Genomic DNA, 16,035 nt, shown 5'->3' on the forward strand with positions numbered 1-16,035 from the left:
GCAGAGGAACCAGAAATCAAATTGCCAACATCAATTTGATAATAGAAAAAGCACGACATTTCCAGAAAAACGTCTACTTTTGCTTTATTGACTATGCCAAAGCCTTCAACTGTTAGATCACAATAAACTGTAGAAAATTCTTCAAGAGATGGGAATACCAGACCACCTTACCTGCCTCCTGCGAAACCTGTATGCAGGTCAAGAAGCAACAGTTAGACCCAGAGTGGAACAATGGACTGGTTCCAAATAGGGAAAGGAGTATGTAAAGGTTGTATATTGTCATTCTGTCTATTTAAGTTATATGCAAGAATACTTCATGGGAAATGCCCGTCTGGATGAAGCACAAGCTGGAATCAAGATTTCTGGGAGAAATACCAATAACCTCAGGTATGCAGATGCCACCACCCTTATGGCAGAAAGCTAAGAATAACTAAAGGGTCTCTTGATGAAAGTGAAAGAGGAGAATGAAAAGGCTGGCTTAAAACTCAACATTCAACAAAAGAAGATCATGGTATCCAGTCGCATCATTTCATGGCAAATAGATGGGGAAACAATGGAAACAGTAACAGAGTTTATTTTCTTGGGCTCCAAAATCACTGCAGATGGTGACTACAGCCATGCAATTAAAAGACCCTTGCTCCTTGGAAGAAAAGCTATGACAAACCTAGACAGCATATTAAAAAGCAGAGGCATTACTTTGCAGACAAATTCTGTCTAGTCAAAGCTATGGTTTTTCTAGTAGTCATGTACAGATGTGAGAGCTGACCATAAAGAAAGCTCAGTACTGAAGAATTGATGCATTTGAACAATGGTGTTGGAGAAGACTCTGGAGAGTCCTTCAGACTGCAAAGAGATCCAACCAATCAATCGTAAAGGAAATCAGTTCTGAATATTCATTGGAAGGACTGATGCTGAAGCAGAAGCTCCAATATTTTGGCCACCTGACATGAAAAGCTGACTCACTGGAAAAGACCCTGATGCTGGGAAAGATTGAAGGCAGAAGGAGAAGGGCACAACATAGGACGAGATGGTTGGATGGTGTCATTGACTTGATGGACATGAGCAAGTTCAAGCAAGTTCTGGGAGTTGGTGGTAGACAGGGAAGCCTGGGTGCTGCAGTCTATGGGGTCACAAAGAGTTGGACACGACTGAGCGACTGTACTGAAGTGAAGACATGGAAGCAACATAAAAGTCTACTGACAGAAGAATGAATAAAGAAGATATAGTATACACAATGGAAAATTATTCAAACATAAAAAAGAAGGAAATAGTGATATTTCTCCTCCCACCTTCAATCTTTCCCAGTGAGTCAGTTCTTCACGTCAGGTGGCCAAAATATTGGAGTTTTATCTTCAGTATCAGTTCTTCCAATGAATACTCAGGACTGACTTCCTTTAGGATGGACTGGTTGGATCTACTTGCTGTCCAAACGACTCTCAAAATTCTTCTCCAACCCCACAGTTCAAGAGCATCAATTCTTCGGTGCTCAGCTTTCATTATAGTTCAACTGTCACATCCATACATGACTACTGGAAATACCATAGCTTTATCTAGACAGACCTTTGTTGGCAAAGTTATGTCTCTGCTTTTTAATATGCCGTCTAGGCTGGTCATAACTTTTCTTCCAAGGAGTAAGTGTCTTTTCATCATTTGGTCTATCTTAAAAATCATCTCACACATGAAGAAGAAATCCAATCAATGAAAGGATTATGTATACTTAGTACTAACTTATGATTGTAGTTAACTTGAATTTGGTGGTGCTGACATTATAGGAATTCACAATGTCCACATAACCATTTTGAAGCGTTGGGAAGTTTTGGGCAGTTATGATGATATCTTGCTGTAAATCTATTTATAACTTGACAATTTCATTGTAAAAAAAAAATAATCTGTCACTTTGAACAGTGATGCAAAGCACTGGTCTAAATGTCTTTCTTTCATGTACCAGTAGAGGACTATTTATTATTAGAAACTCAATTAAATATTGGAGTCTTGATAGTTAACTACTCCTAGGATCAAAAGCTCAAAGGTTTTGAGGGCACTTGAGTATATAGTGAATTAAACATTTATATTTTCAGAAATCTTTATAATTCTCAACATGATTTTAATAGATTTTGCTGTTCAATCACTAATTTAACCCTGAGACAATGTTAGAAAATAATTTTATTACCCTCATTTACCTGATTAATAATGGGTACAGTGAGTTCAGATAATGTGCTGTAGAAGAAGAGGCAATTAGCTGGAATCAGGATACTAAGTTTCCTAAATTTTCTTATCCTAACTTCCCTTCAGATTATAAAACAAGGAAATAAATTATGATGACAATACCTATTATGGTGCTATGGATCAAATAAGACAATGTAAGTAGACATTAAAGAAATTATATTAGTTCCTACTATCACTGGCCTCTCTGAGGCTTGAAGTCCTTATCAAATCTCTACTTTTTGCAATCCCTTGATTACTTATTTTTCTTGTAAAGTATTTCTCACTAGAATTGCAGATGCAGCTCCAGCTGCTATTTTTAGCCATGTTTATATACTGAAGACAACCAAGAACCTGAGAAATTTAAGGGTAAGGATTTAGGATGTGTTAGAAGATTGCAGGGTTTTTTGTTTTTTGTTTTGCTTAAAAATGCTACATCTTAGAAATAAAACAAATAAGAGGAAGAATGCAACTAATACTCTCTAAAATAATATAAAATTTACTGAAAATACACACCATAAAAAATTGAACCCTATTTCATGCTACCTCAACCCCGTCACTCATTTTGCTTAAAGTTATGGCATTTCATCTAGAGCATCTTCTTCGATCTCTTAAGGTCAAATTAAGGCTTTCCCCTATGTGTTTCTACCTGGAGGAGGAAATGGCAAATCACTGTGGTATTCTTCACAGGAAAATTCCATAGACAGAGGGAGGTGACCAACTATTTTTCATGGGGTCGCAAAAAGTCAGACTTGACTGAATAATAGCATGTCCACCATGTGTTTCTACAGCATTCTCTAACACAACAATAAGACATTTCTCATAAGACACTAATTTTGCTGATTACTTATCTGTATTACAAACTAGATCACAAATTTTGTCCGTCCCAAAAACAGTACTTAAATATTTGAGGAACAAATGAAGGGTGGGATAAAGTGATTACAATGAAATAAATTGAGATGGATAAAACTAACTTTTCATCCACGTTTCTCTTAATTAAAAACTTAAATGTTCCCATACAATGTAACTTTAACAAGGTGATCAAACTTAGTGACTCCTATAAGTGGCTTCCTTTTCCAGTGGGAGTGAAAGTGTTAGTCGCTCAGTTGCGCTTGACTCTGCAGTCCCATAGACTATAGCCCACCAAGCTCCTCTGTCCATGGGATTCTCCAGGCAAGAATCCTAGAGTGAATTGCCATGCCCTTCTCCAAGGGATCTTCTCCACCCAGAGATTGAACTCAGGTCTCCAGCATTGCAGGCAGATTCTTCACCATGTGAGCTACACAACGGGAAGGATACAGCATCTCCTACAAGGTATTATTTTGCCCAAAAAATGTAACCTGGATCTAACTATGAGGAAACAATAAGAGAGACTGAGATTGTGAAACATTCTATAGGACAAATAACCTGAACTCTGCAACATGTCATTTTCATGAAAGACAAAAATAGGTGGCGTTACTTCTAAAGAAAACCAAAGAAATGTCACAACTAAAGGTAACGCATGATGTTTGACTAGGTCCTAAGTGGAAACACAATGGCTATAAAGCAATTTATCAGGATAACTAGAACACCTGTGTATGAATTATACAGTAGATGATAATACTGAGTCAAAGTTAAATTTCTTGTGTGTTTTAACGGTAGAGACTTTTCCTGAAACACATTTGCTGCAAGATTTAGGAATTAAATGTTATAAAATCAGCAATTTACTTTCAAGGAGTCAAATAATACATTATATATGCTATGTACATACAGAGAAAAGTTAAAGTCAAATGTGTCAAAAATTTAAATGTAATTCCAAATAAGGAGTATGTGGGTGTTTACCACTGTTTCATCTTTTTCTATTAAAGTTCTATAAAGAGTGGAGAAAATAAGTAACGAAAAATTTTTTTTTCCACTCCAACTACACTGTTCTTGCAGTTCACATCAGAATTACCCCCAGTTCAGGATTGTGTTCTTGTCCCTTCTGCCTAGAAGAGTCTTTCCCCAGATGATCTGTAAGACTGATTCTCATTTCTTTCAGGTTTCTGTTCATAATACTGAGCTTAGGGTCTAGCAGAGGAGGCAGACAATAAAACAGCATGCTGCTGCTACTGCTGCTAAGTTGCTTCAGTCGTGTCGGACTCTGTGCGACCCCAAAGACAGCAGCCCACCAGGCTCCCCCGTCCCTGGGATTCTCCAGGCAAGAACACTGGAGTGGGTTGCCATTTCCTTCTCCAATGCGTGAAAGTGAAAAGTAAAAGTGAAGTCGTTCAGTTCGTGTCCGACTCTTAGCGACCCCATGGACTGCAGCCTACCAGGTTCCTCCGTCCATGGGATTTTCCAGGCAAGAGTACTGGAGTGGGGTGCCATTGCCTTCTCCAATAAAACAGCATACTAGCAAATAAATAATTTCATATTTTAATAAATCTATGAAGGAAACATATTACTATGAAATTGTTTGATAAGAAAATCTAATAATAATTCTTGGTTCTAAGAAGTTGTCAAAAATTTTGATAGAGTTAATATTTAAGATTATACAATAAAATTTTACATTTTTAAAACCATTTTGTTTTCATGGAATTTTACATATTTGGAGGGTATTCAATTTGTGAGTTACCTAGTTTTGTTTTTTTTATTTTCCCTCTGAATAAATACATCAATTAAAGTATTATATACTCTTGTTGTTCAGTCTCTAACTCATGTCTGACTCTGTGATCCCATGAACTGCAGCATGCCAGGCTTCTCGGTCCTTCACTATCTCCCTGAGTATGCTCAAACTAATGTCCATTGAGTCAGTGATGCCATCCAACCATCTCAGCCTCTGCCACCCTCTTCTCCTCTTGTCCTCAGTCTTTCCCAGCATCATGATCTTTTCCAATGAGTCAGCTCTTTGTGTCAGATGGCCAAAGTACTGGAGCTTCAGCTTCAGCATCAGTCCTCCCAGTGAATATTCAGGACTGATTTCCTTTAGGAATGACTGGTTTGATCTTGCTATCCAATGGACTGTCAAGAGTCTTCTCCAACACCACAGTTCAAAAGCATCAATTCTTCAGTGCTCAGCTTTCTTTATAGTCTAACTTTCACATACATACATGACTACTGGGAAAATCACAGCTTTGACTAGATGGACCTTTGTCTGCAAAGTGATGTTTCTGATTTTTAATACCCTGTCTAGGTTTGTCACAGCTCTTCTTCCAAGGAGGAAGCATCTTTTATTTTCACGGCTGCAGTCACAATCCACATGGATTTTGGAGCCCAAGAGCAGTTATGAGTTTTAATCTCTACTTTCACCTCAAACCCATTACAGTACAGATGACAATATATAAAATGAGAATAAAAAAACTGGGAATGAAAGTGTACAACCTTTATCAACAAACATTAAACATTCTATTTTTCACTAATAAAATCCTCTCTTAAACTCTTAACTTTTCTTTTGGACTTTAAAAATAAAATTAGACTTTTTAAAAAGCAAGTACTTTTCTTCATGTCCCACTGCAGAACCCTACAGTGTATTTCCTTCTAACTTAGAAAATCTAGTTATAAAATACCTGACACACAGAAACCATGATATGAAGTTAAAAATTTCAAAATTGTTTGAAATTGTTCAAATTGTTTTAAATCAATATTAAATTAAAAAATACAATGTTTTTAAACAGAAAAATAATACCTATACTTGGACTGGGGTAATGTTGAGGTAGAAGCAATAGGATATACTAAGCTAAAAAGAAAAGAGAGGGCAAAAGAGAGATGCAAGCATCAAACTAAGGAAAATGAAGCCTTTTAAACATAATAAAAATCAACATCAAGTTGAACTGACAGGAATGATCACGGGCACTTTTTAAATTCTCTCCCAAAGAATTATCATTTGAGTAGAGGAAACAGCTATCGGTGATTTCTAAAGCATTTGTTACTGTGTTCTCAAAAACCACAGTAGAAACGTTAGTCAATTAGTTTGAAACTTATGATCCTGCAAACTAAAATACTCCTCCCAAATAGATTGTTCACAAAGAGAATTACTAGTAGGAGAAGAGACAGATATTTGAATTTAGTGTATTCAACATTTTATGGAACAGCAGACAAATCTGCACATGATTTCAATAATGAAAAGTTTTTTTAAAATGCCATACATACTACCACAGTTTGGTATAAAACTATATTATATAAACTTTCATAATGGAAAGAGAAGAAAATCTAAAAGAGAAGAAAATCAAATGTTTCCATAGACAAGAGAAGCAGAGAAAACTCAAAAGTAGTTAATCAGCTGTGTAGGACTGAGCAGGACTCTGTGGGGCTCCCAGGCAAAAATGTCTTTCCATGTTCCCCATTTCTAATATGAAACAGGCTTCACTCAGCCTCCATGATCTTCCCTGAGTTCCAAAGGACAGATTCAAACAGTTGCTAATAAGAAAAGGGAGGAGATGAAGAGACAAGGAAGGAGCAGTCAAGAAATAATAGTGCAGCCTTGGGAAAGGGTTCTGTTTCCTCCTTAAGGCATATACATAGCAATGCCTTTGAATTCTGTACAGAACCAAAACCCCCACCAAATGGAAGTTGTTAACTTAATGAAGCCTCCTTCATTGCAGACAGAAGGTCAGAGAAGAACCTCAAAAACCACAGAAGCTCATCCAAAGACCACCTGATGCCAGATGACCTCTGGATTGAAGGAATGCAGGCCCCACATGCACCCTGATCCTCATCAGCAACCCTGCCTACAAACTCTAAATATAAGACTCCTCACAACAGCCCCTCAGGTGGGGATGCACAATTTTGAGGGCATTAACATGCAGTGGCCCCCTTTACTTGGTAAAGCAATGTTCTTTCCTAAATCGCCCAAAATTCTGCATCTGAGATTCATTTTGGTACTGGTGCACAGAGGCAGGTTTTCAGTAATATTGTCACTTCATGTGTGTGCGTACTAAGTCACTTCAGTTATGTCTGACTATTGTGACCCTATGGACTCCTCAGACCATGGGATTCTCCAGGCAAGAATGCTGGAGTGGGTTACCATGCCTTCCTCCAGGGGATCTTCCCAACCCAGGGATCAAACCCTTATTTCTCCTGCACTGGCAGGTGAGTTCTTTACCATTAGCACCGCCTGGGAAGACCTATTGTCACTTTAGTGCATCCCTTTCCTTCAAAAGTCAGTCTTAATGCTTCTCTCCCTTGATAAACTGTAAATTGGCTGAGACCAGTGACCTCCTTTCTCTTACTTCCCACAGTCTTTTGTGGGGATGGGTTATTCCAGAGCTTTTGGAAAGACAGAGTAACCATTTACTAAGAAGGAAAAAACTTATAGGAAAACACCAAAAGTGTTGTTCTGGAATTGTGACACTGATTAGAAGTCTAGATGGATATATCAAGTTAACTATTGAATCTAGGAGTCTGGAGTTAAGAAATGGAGATGAAACCTGGGGATCATGAGATGATGGTTATAGCATACCACCATATGAGATCAACTACAGAGAAATGGATAGTGCCTGGAGTACATTTAGGATTACACTCCTGGCCAGGGCAACACAAGAGGCTGTGGAGATGGGGAGGCACCAGCAAAGGAAGCTCAAAAGGACCAGTTGCCGAGGTAGGAAACAGATAAGAGAGAATACTGTACCCAAGGCAAACTGTTCCAAGAATGTGGTTGATGCAAGTTTTACACAGTTTACCTTACTAAATTCATCCTACTTATCCTTCAGCGTAGGTCACTTTTTTGAAAAGCCCTCTCTCTGATCAGTCCTGCCTTAGATGAACCCCTTCTGTGTCCTAAATCACAGTGTAGGTATCAATTATAAGGCTTATCACAATTATGACTGAAGCTTCATTTCTCTGCCCTTTCCTTCCCCTTAAAAATGTAAGCATCATGAATGACCTAAGTTCCACTGGAATACTAGAATCTTCTGGTATCTCTGGCAGATTAGAAGAAGGGAGTTACATTTATTCAGAACCTATTGTGTAACACATCAATATCTTTACTTAGGTGCTTGAAAAATATTATTTAAAAGAAAGAAGGAAGTACTGAATGAATTGCAGGGATAACACAGATGATAGAAAAGAGCAACTCAGTACATCGGTAGAGCCCTGGAGTGCAGATACATCAGGGCACCACAGATTAATAGCAACAGCATCTAGACTCAGCTAATTCTTCTTGCTCTTTTCAAGCTAATCAAGCAAAATTCTCCAATGTAATTTTGTTTTCTTTATAGATTTTCCTGTGGAATTAGAGAATGATAACTAGACAATGTAAATATCTATTCTAACTGGCTATTGCATATCTCACTGTGCATGAATAAACTAGCCTTCATTTCTAGACATTAGTCTAATGTAAGTTTGGTTGCTGCATTTTCTTTTGGACTTTCAGAGATGATCATTCTGTTTGCTTCTCATTTTTCAAGTGTCAAATTCACATTGCATGATCAGGATGGGAATGATTCTCATAACTTCAAGAGATTGTGATATAAGAAATCCAGGGCATACTTTGTTACTGACTGCTGAAGGAAAATACTGATTTCCATTTATTTTATCTCTTTTTGACATACAATAATGGTCACAGTCAAGATTCTTGTGTAATGGACTGAGTAGAGATTGTTATTGCAATGAACTGAGCAAAAAATTGTATTTTCTTCTTCCTTGAAATATGATACATTTTCCTGTGTTTGAATTTATACCCTAAGCTGAAAAGAGAGAATCCTAGAGTCATACGAACACATTCCAGGTTTAAATCTAATATTTGTTAGTGTGGCCAATCTTGCTTAGCTTATCAATTTGTGAAGTTCTGACAAAATACTGTTTGTAGTCCTTAAAAGACCAAATTTGACTGTGTTGACACAGCTAAGGTAATTTATTAGGTGCTGAGTGGGCTTGGATTTTGTTTTCTTCTACCTTTATCATTTTTAACTTCGACAGAGCCAAATAAAATTTTGGATAAAATTATTGGATCGATGATATCAGGTAGATAAAATTTTTGCCATGGTTTTCATGTTTTAAGATGCATTGGAAAACCAATGATACTTCCTCTATTTTTATTCACATCAGGAAGATGAGAAGAGAATTCACAGTCATAATTTCTTGTTATAACCCATCTATCAATCTCTATAGCCAAGTTAGTAATCCCTTTGTATTTTTATATCCTAGCTATATCGGAAATCTAAATACTCATCCTGCCTTCCATGACAACCAATCACCTAGAAAGAGACTGATGCATCCAAGTTAGTCATGTTTATGATTTTGGAAACAATCCATTACCTGAATTTTTCCTTATAATTGTGCTTTTGAATGGGCAGAACCATTATTACAATGTGTTTAATGGCTATTTTCCCAACACTCATTTTGAGAGTATTTGATCTCATGCATGGCTCCTTAGTCTTCAGCCTAACAGATTCTAGCTTCTTAACCCCATTGCCCTGGCCTGTAATGCTGAGGTCCTATCTTGTCCAGATCATGAGGATATGGTCTGACATTTATTCATACAAAATAAAAGCAGGGAATAACAGGGGAAGTTTTATCAGCAAAATTTTATTTCATATCAGATTTCAATATTATGAACTATATTGATACTCGAAAAAAAAGAGTTATTTGAATCATCTACTATGGTATGGGTTGAACATCAGAGAGTTCTTGAATAGAATTACTACAAAAGCTAGAATACTAAGATAGGTGCAGAGGTAAGACTTTTTATAGTTAGTGTCTTAACTGTATGCTAAGGAATTTTATCATACGCTATATATCTTACCTTAACTTCCACATGTGCCATCAGTACTGCAAAATTGGTTAGGTGGTTACAAGAGCATGTAGTATGTGTCTTATTTGTTGTCAGGAGCCGACAGCCTTGGGTTGACCAGTAACCTGTCATTGTGCGCTTGGAATAGCTCCAAAATGAACAGTTAGGATTGAAGTTTTCCTCAGACTGCTACAGAAAAAAACAAACAAAAAAAATCAGTAAAGCCAATAACTACTTTATGATCATGCAAATTAAGTAGGCATTTTATTTACATCTAACAAAATTTCATACTATGTTCCAATATTTCTGGAGATGTCTACCAATGTTTTCATATTAAGTGGGGCTTATCAATTCTAAATAAATGTGAATATATGAATATATGTTATTTATTCCCCTTGATTCCAGGTGAATTCATTTAAAAATAATATTGAAGAGATACTAGTATTATCTCAGAATCACATCAATTAATATATCCTACAAAGCAAAGAATTGCTGTATATAATAAACTTCTGAGATGATAAAAGTGAAAGTGGAAGAAAAGTGAAAGTGAAAATTGCTCAGTCTTGTTTGATTCTTTGCTGTACCATAGACTGTAGCCCACCAGACTTCTCTGTCCATGAAAATTCTCCAGGCAAAGATACTTAGTACTCTAAGAACTATGGGTTGCCATTCTGTTCTACAGGGGATCTTCTCAACCCCAGGATCAAACTTGGGAATCCTGCATTGCAGGCAGATTTTTTACCATCTGAGTCACCAGGAAAGCCTCTCTGAGAGAACAGTTTTTAAAATTTTTCGTTCAATTTACACTACAATCTTTGCATATGCATAAAATTATATCTACACACAAAGGGCATAATTACTTGTAATGTCAGATGTGTAGTTATGCCCAGTTCCACTGAACATATTTCTAGTTCTTTTTAATTACAATTAAGTATTTATAAATCCATCTATACTTTTACCTAATTGCTACTTTTGAACTGTGGTGTTGGAGAGATTCTTGAGAATCCCTTGGACTGCATAGAGATCAAACCAGTCAAGGCTAAAGGAAATCAATCCTGAATATTCATTGGAAGGACTGACACTGAAGCTGAAGCTCCAATACTTTGGCCACCTGATTCGAAGAACTGACTCAATGGAAAATACCCTAATGCTGGGAATGATTGAGGGCAGGAAAAGAAGTGGGCAATGGTGGATGAGATGGTTAGATGGAATCACTGATTCGATGGACATGAGTTTGAGAGCAAGCTCCAGGAGTTGGTAATGGACAGAGAAGCCTGGCATGCTGCAGTTCATAGGGTTACAAAGAGTCAGACACGATTGAGCGACTGAACTGAACTGAATTGATACACATATACAACAATTACTCTCCTCCCTCACTTTGGGGAAAAAAGTCACTATTTTATAGAAAATGGATCTCTATATGTCAAATAATAGGGACAATGAAAGGAAATTAATATACTTCATACTTATAACAAATATAATGTGGATAAACATTTTCTTACCTTGATGTGTTTAACAGTGAACACCACAGGATCAGCCAAATAAACCTTATTACTGAACTCTTTGTTTATGGCTGCTGTAATAACTGGAGAATTGACGATAACAGAATGATTGGTGGACATGGCCTCTGTTCCTAACTTCATGCTGGCATTCTCCGTGGACAAATAAGGACCCAAGTTGTTATAAAGGACAAAGGCCACTCTGATCTCTCCTAAAATAAGTACATATAAATTGGGAAGAAACTAATTAGCTTGTACATCCTTTTTAGACTAGATGTTTCTAATTAGATTATAATCAAATTTATATTATATTATATATATTCACAACAAAATTCAAACATTCATTTCAACCAAAGTGCCAGTCATTCATGAGGAAAGGAGAGTCTAATGATACGAAAATAACATATCAGTACTAAAAAAAAACACAACAAAACCCTCAATCCCTATCTCATTCAAATCAAAGAGAGTCTGGAACAAAATATCAGATATTTATGTGATCTTGGGGAAAGCAAAGATTCTTTGGATAGGACCTGAAAGCCACTAATTATAAAAGAAAAAGATGGCAAACTAAACTTTATCAAAATTGAAAATCTGTGTCTACCAAATACAATATTAAGAAAATTAATAAGATAGCCACAAACTAGGAAATATAAATGCGTATGACTCATAAATACATAAAGCATTTCTTCTACTCAACAAATAATTAAGTTCATACTAAAATGGCAAAACACATAAAATTATTACAAAGTATTATTATACTTTATTATAGATATATAAAAAGCTAATAGATACAAGAAAAACTGTCAACATTATTCATAATTAGGGAAGTAAAAATCAAAATAATATTGAGATAGCAATACCCACTAGAATCTCCACAACTCACACTACAAAAGACTAGCCACACTAATGTTGGTAAAAGTGTGGAACAAATGAACCTCTGCATACTATTGGTGGGAGTTCAACTATTTGGAAAAATATTTGGCAATTTCTTATAAAGTTAAACATATATCTACCCTTGCTAGATACATGGAAACATATATACACAAAGAAAGAAAAGGTTGTATAAGCATGTTTATAGCTACCTTATTCACAAAAGTCCAAAAATAGAAACAACTCAAAGTATGTCAATAGGAGAATAAACAAATTATGGCTTATTAAAATAACAGAATTACTATACATCAATAAAGAACAAACAAATGATAGATGGAGCATCATGACTGAATCCACAAAATATTATACAGAGTTAAAGAATACAGATGGAAAGAGTACACACTTTATTATTCCAGTCTAAGAACAGATAAAATTTGTAATTAGAAATATTAATGAGAATAAAGCAGTTCATCAGGTCGGGAGATGGGGTGAGAAAACCAGAAAGAGACATCAGGACATTTTCTGGGTTGTTGTTCAGTTGATAAGTCATGTCCGACTTTTTGCAATCCCATGGACTACAGCATGCCAGGTTCCATGTCCTTCACTATCTCCTGAAGTCTGCTCAAATCCATGTCCATTGAGTTGGTGATGCTCTCTAACCGCCTCTTCCTCTGGCACCCCTTCTCCTTTTGAATTCAGTCTTTTCCAGAATCAGGGTCTTTTCTAGTGAGTCAGCTCTTCTTATCAGTTGGCCAAAGTATTAGCGCTCAGCATCAGTCCTTTAAATGCATATTCGGGGTTGATTTCCTTTAGGATTGACTGGTTTGATCTTTTTGCAGTCCAAGGGACTTCTCCAGCACCGTGATTCAAAAATGTCAATTCTTTGGCATTTAGCCTTTTTTTATAGTCCAACTCTCATATCTGTACATGATTACTAGAAAAAACATAGCTTTGACTGTATGGACTTTCATCTGCAAAGTGATGTCTCTGATGTCTAGCTTTGTCATAGCTTGCCTTCCAAGGAATAAGCACCTTTTAATTTCATGGCTGGTGTCACTATCTACAGTGATTTTGGAGCAAAAGAAATTAAAGTCTATCACTGTTTACAGTTTCTCCTTCTATTTGCCATGAAGTGATGGGACCACATGCCATGATCTTAGTTTTTTGTTGAGTTTCAAACTAGCTTTTTCATTCTCCTCTTTCACCCTCATCAAGAGATTCTTTAGGTCCTCCTCAATTTCTGCCATTAGAGTGGTATTATCTGCATATCTGAGGTTGTTGATATTTCTCCTGGCAATCTTAATTCCAGATTATAATTCATCTAGTCAAATATTTCGCATGATATATTCTACACAGAAGTTAAATAAGCAGAGAAACAATATACAGGCTTCTTGTACTCCTTTCCCAATTCTGAACCAATATGTTGTTCCATGTCCAGTTCTAACTGTTGCTACTTTTAGTTCAATTCAGTTCAGTCACTCAGTCAGGTCCAGCTCTTTGTGACTCCATAGACTGCAGCACACCAGGCCTCCCTGTCCATCACAAATTCCTGGAGTTTACCCAAACTCATGTCCTTTGAGTCAGTGATGTGATCCAACCATTTCATTCTCTGTCGTGCCCTTCTTCCAGCATTCAATCTTTCCCAGCATCAGGATCTTTTCAAACGAGTCAGTTCTTTACTTTAGGTGGCCAAATTATTGGAGTTTCAGCTTCAACATCAGTCGTTTCAATGAACATTCAGGACTGATTTCCTTTAGGATGGACTGGTTGGATCTCCTTGCAGTCCAAGGGACTCTCAAGAGTGTTCAACACCACAGTTCAAAAGTATCAATTCTGTGGCCCTCAGATTTCTTTATAGTCCAGCTCTCACATCCATACATGACTACTGGAAACACCATAGCTTTGACTAGATGGACCTTTGTTGACAAAGTAATGTCTCTGTTTTTTAATATGCTGTCTAGGTTGGTCATAACTTTTCTTCCAAGGAGTAAGCATCTTTTAATTTCATAGCTGCAGTTACCATCTGCAGTGATTTTGGAACCCCAAAAATAAAGTCTGCCACTGTTTCCCCATCTATTTGCCATGAAGTGATGGGACCAGATGCCATGATCTTACTTTTCTGATGGTGAGATTTAAGCCAACTTTTTCACTCTCCTCTTTCACTTTCATCATGAGGCTCTTTAGTTCTTCTTCACTTTCTGCCATAAGGGTAGTGTCATCTGCATATCTGAGGTTATTGATATTTCTCCTGGAAATTTTGATTCCAGCTTGGGTTTCATTCAGCTCAGCATTTCTCATGATGTACTTTGCATATAAGTTAAATAAGCAGGGTGACAATATATAGCCTGATGTATTCCTTTCCTGATTTAGAACCAGTCTGTTATCCTATGTCCAGTTCTAACTGCTGCTTTCTGACCTGCATACAGATTTCTCAAGAGGCAGGTCAGGTGGTCTGGTATTCCCATCTCTTTCAGAATTTTCCAGTTTGCTGTGATCCACACAGTCAAAGGCTTTGGCATAGTCAATAAAGCAGAAATAGATGCTTTTCTGGAACTCTCTTGCTTTTTCCATGATCCAGCGGATGTTGGCAATTTGATCTCTGGTTCCTCTGCCTTTTCTATAACCAGCTTGAACATCAGGAAGTTCACGGTTCACATATTGCTGAAGCCTGGCTTGGAGAATTTTGAGTATTACTTTACCAGTGTGTGAATGAGTGCAATTGAGAGGTAGTTTGAGCATTCTTTGGCATTGCCTTTCTTTGGGATTGGAATGAAAAGTGGCCTTTTCCAGTCCTGTGGCCACTGCTGAGTTTTCCAAATTTGCTGGCATATTGAGTGCAGCACTTTCACAGCATCATCTTTTAAGATTTTATATAGCTCAACTGGAATTCCATCACCTCCACCAGCTTTTTTCGTACTGATGTTTCCTAAGGCCTACTTAACTTCACATTCCAGGATGACTGGCTCTAGGTGAGTGATCACATCATCATGATTATCTGGGTTGTGATGATCTTTTTTGTATAGTTCTTCTGTGTATTCTTGCCACCTCTTCTTAATATCTTCTGCTTCTGTTAGGTCCATATCATTTCTGTCCTTTATTGAGCCCATCTTTGCATGAAATATTTCCTTGGCATCTCTACTTTTCTTGAAGAGATCTCTAGTCTTTCCCATTCTGTTGTTTTCCTCTATTTATTTGCATTAATCCCTGAGGAAGGCTTTCTTATCTCTCCTTGCTATTCTTTGGAACTCTACATTCAAATGGGTATATCTTTCCTTTTCTCCTTTGCTTTTCATTTCTCTTATTTTCTTAGCTACATGTGAGGCCCTCCTCACATAGCCATTTTGCTTTTTTACATTTCTTTTTCTTGGGCATGGTCTTGATCCCTGTCTCCTGTACAATGTCATGAACCTCTTTAACTGCACATAAATTACTCAGGTGACAGGTAAGGTGGTCTGGTATTACTATCTCTTTAAGAATTTTCCAACAGTTTGTTGTTATATGCTTATATAACTTATATGTTATATAAGTTAAAGTTATAACTTATAAAGTTATATATAATTTATATGTTATATAAGTTAAAGGCTTTAGTTGAGTCAATGAAGTAGAAGTAGATGCTTTGCTGGAATCCCCTTGCTTTCTTTATGATCAGTAAATGCTAGCAATAAGATCTCTGTGTCCTCTGCCTTTTCTAAACCCAGCTTTTACATCTGGAAGTTCTCAGTTCACACACCGCTGAAGCCTAGCTTGAAGCATAACCTACTGGAATGTGAAATG

The 16,035-nt window shown here is 36.9% G+C and overlaps 1 protein-coding gene across 7 annotated transcripts in view; it reads right to left on the minus strand.

Annotated features, from left to right (window-relative positions):
* The window catches only part of LPHN3 (latrophilin 3), a 952,179-nt gene that overhangs the window by 124,103 nt on the left and 812,041 nt on the right, over nucleotides 1-16,035 (minus strand). For all 7 annotated transcript variants that reach the window (XM_010841647.1, XM_010841644.1, XM_010841645.1 and 4 more), the window contains 2 exons: nucleotides 11,395-11,603; nucleotides 9,905-10,081 (listed from right to left, as the gene is read on the minus strand). In XM_010841647.1, the coding sequence (XP_010839949.1) occupies nucleotides 9,905-10,081; nucleotides 11,395-11,603 (386 nt within the window). The remainder of the gene's footprint in view (nucleotides 1-9,904; nucleotides 10,082-11,394; nucleotides 11,604-16,035) is intronic.

Source organism: Bison bison, unplaced genomic scaffold (genome assembly GCF_000754665.1).
Source record: "Bison bison bison isolate TAMUID 2011002044 unplaced genomic scaffold, Bison_UMD1.0 scf7180017864165, whole genome shotgun sequence".
Classification (NCBI taxonomy): Eukaryota; Metazoa; Chordata; class Mammalia; order Artiodactyla; family Bovidae; genus Bison; species Bison bison.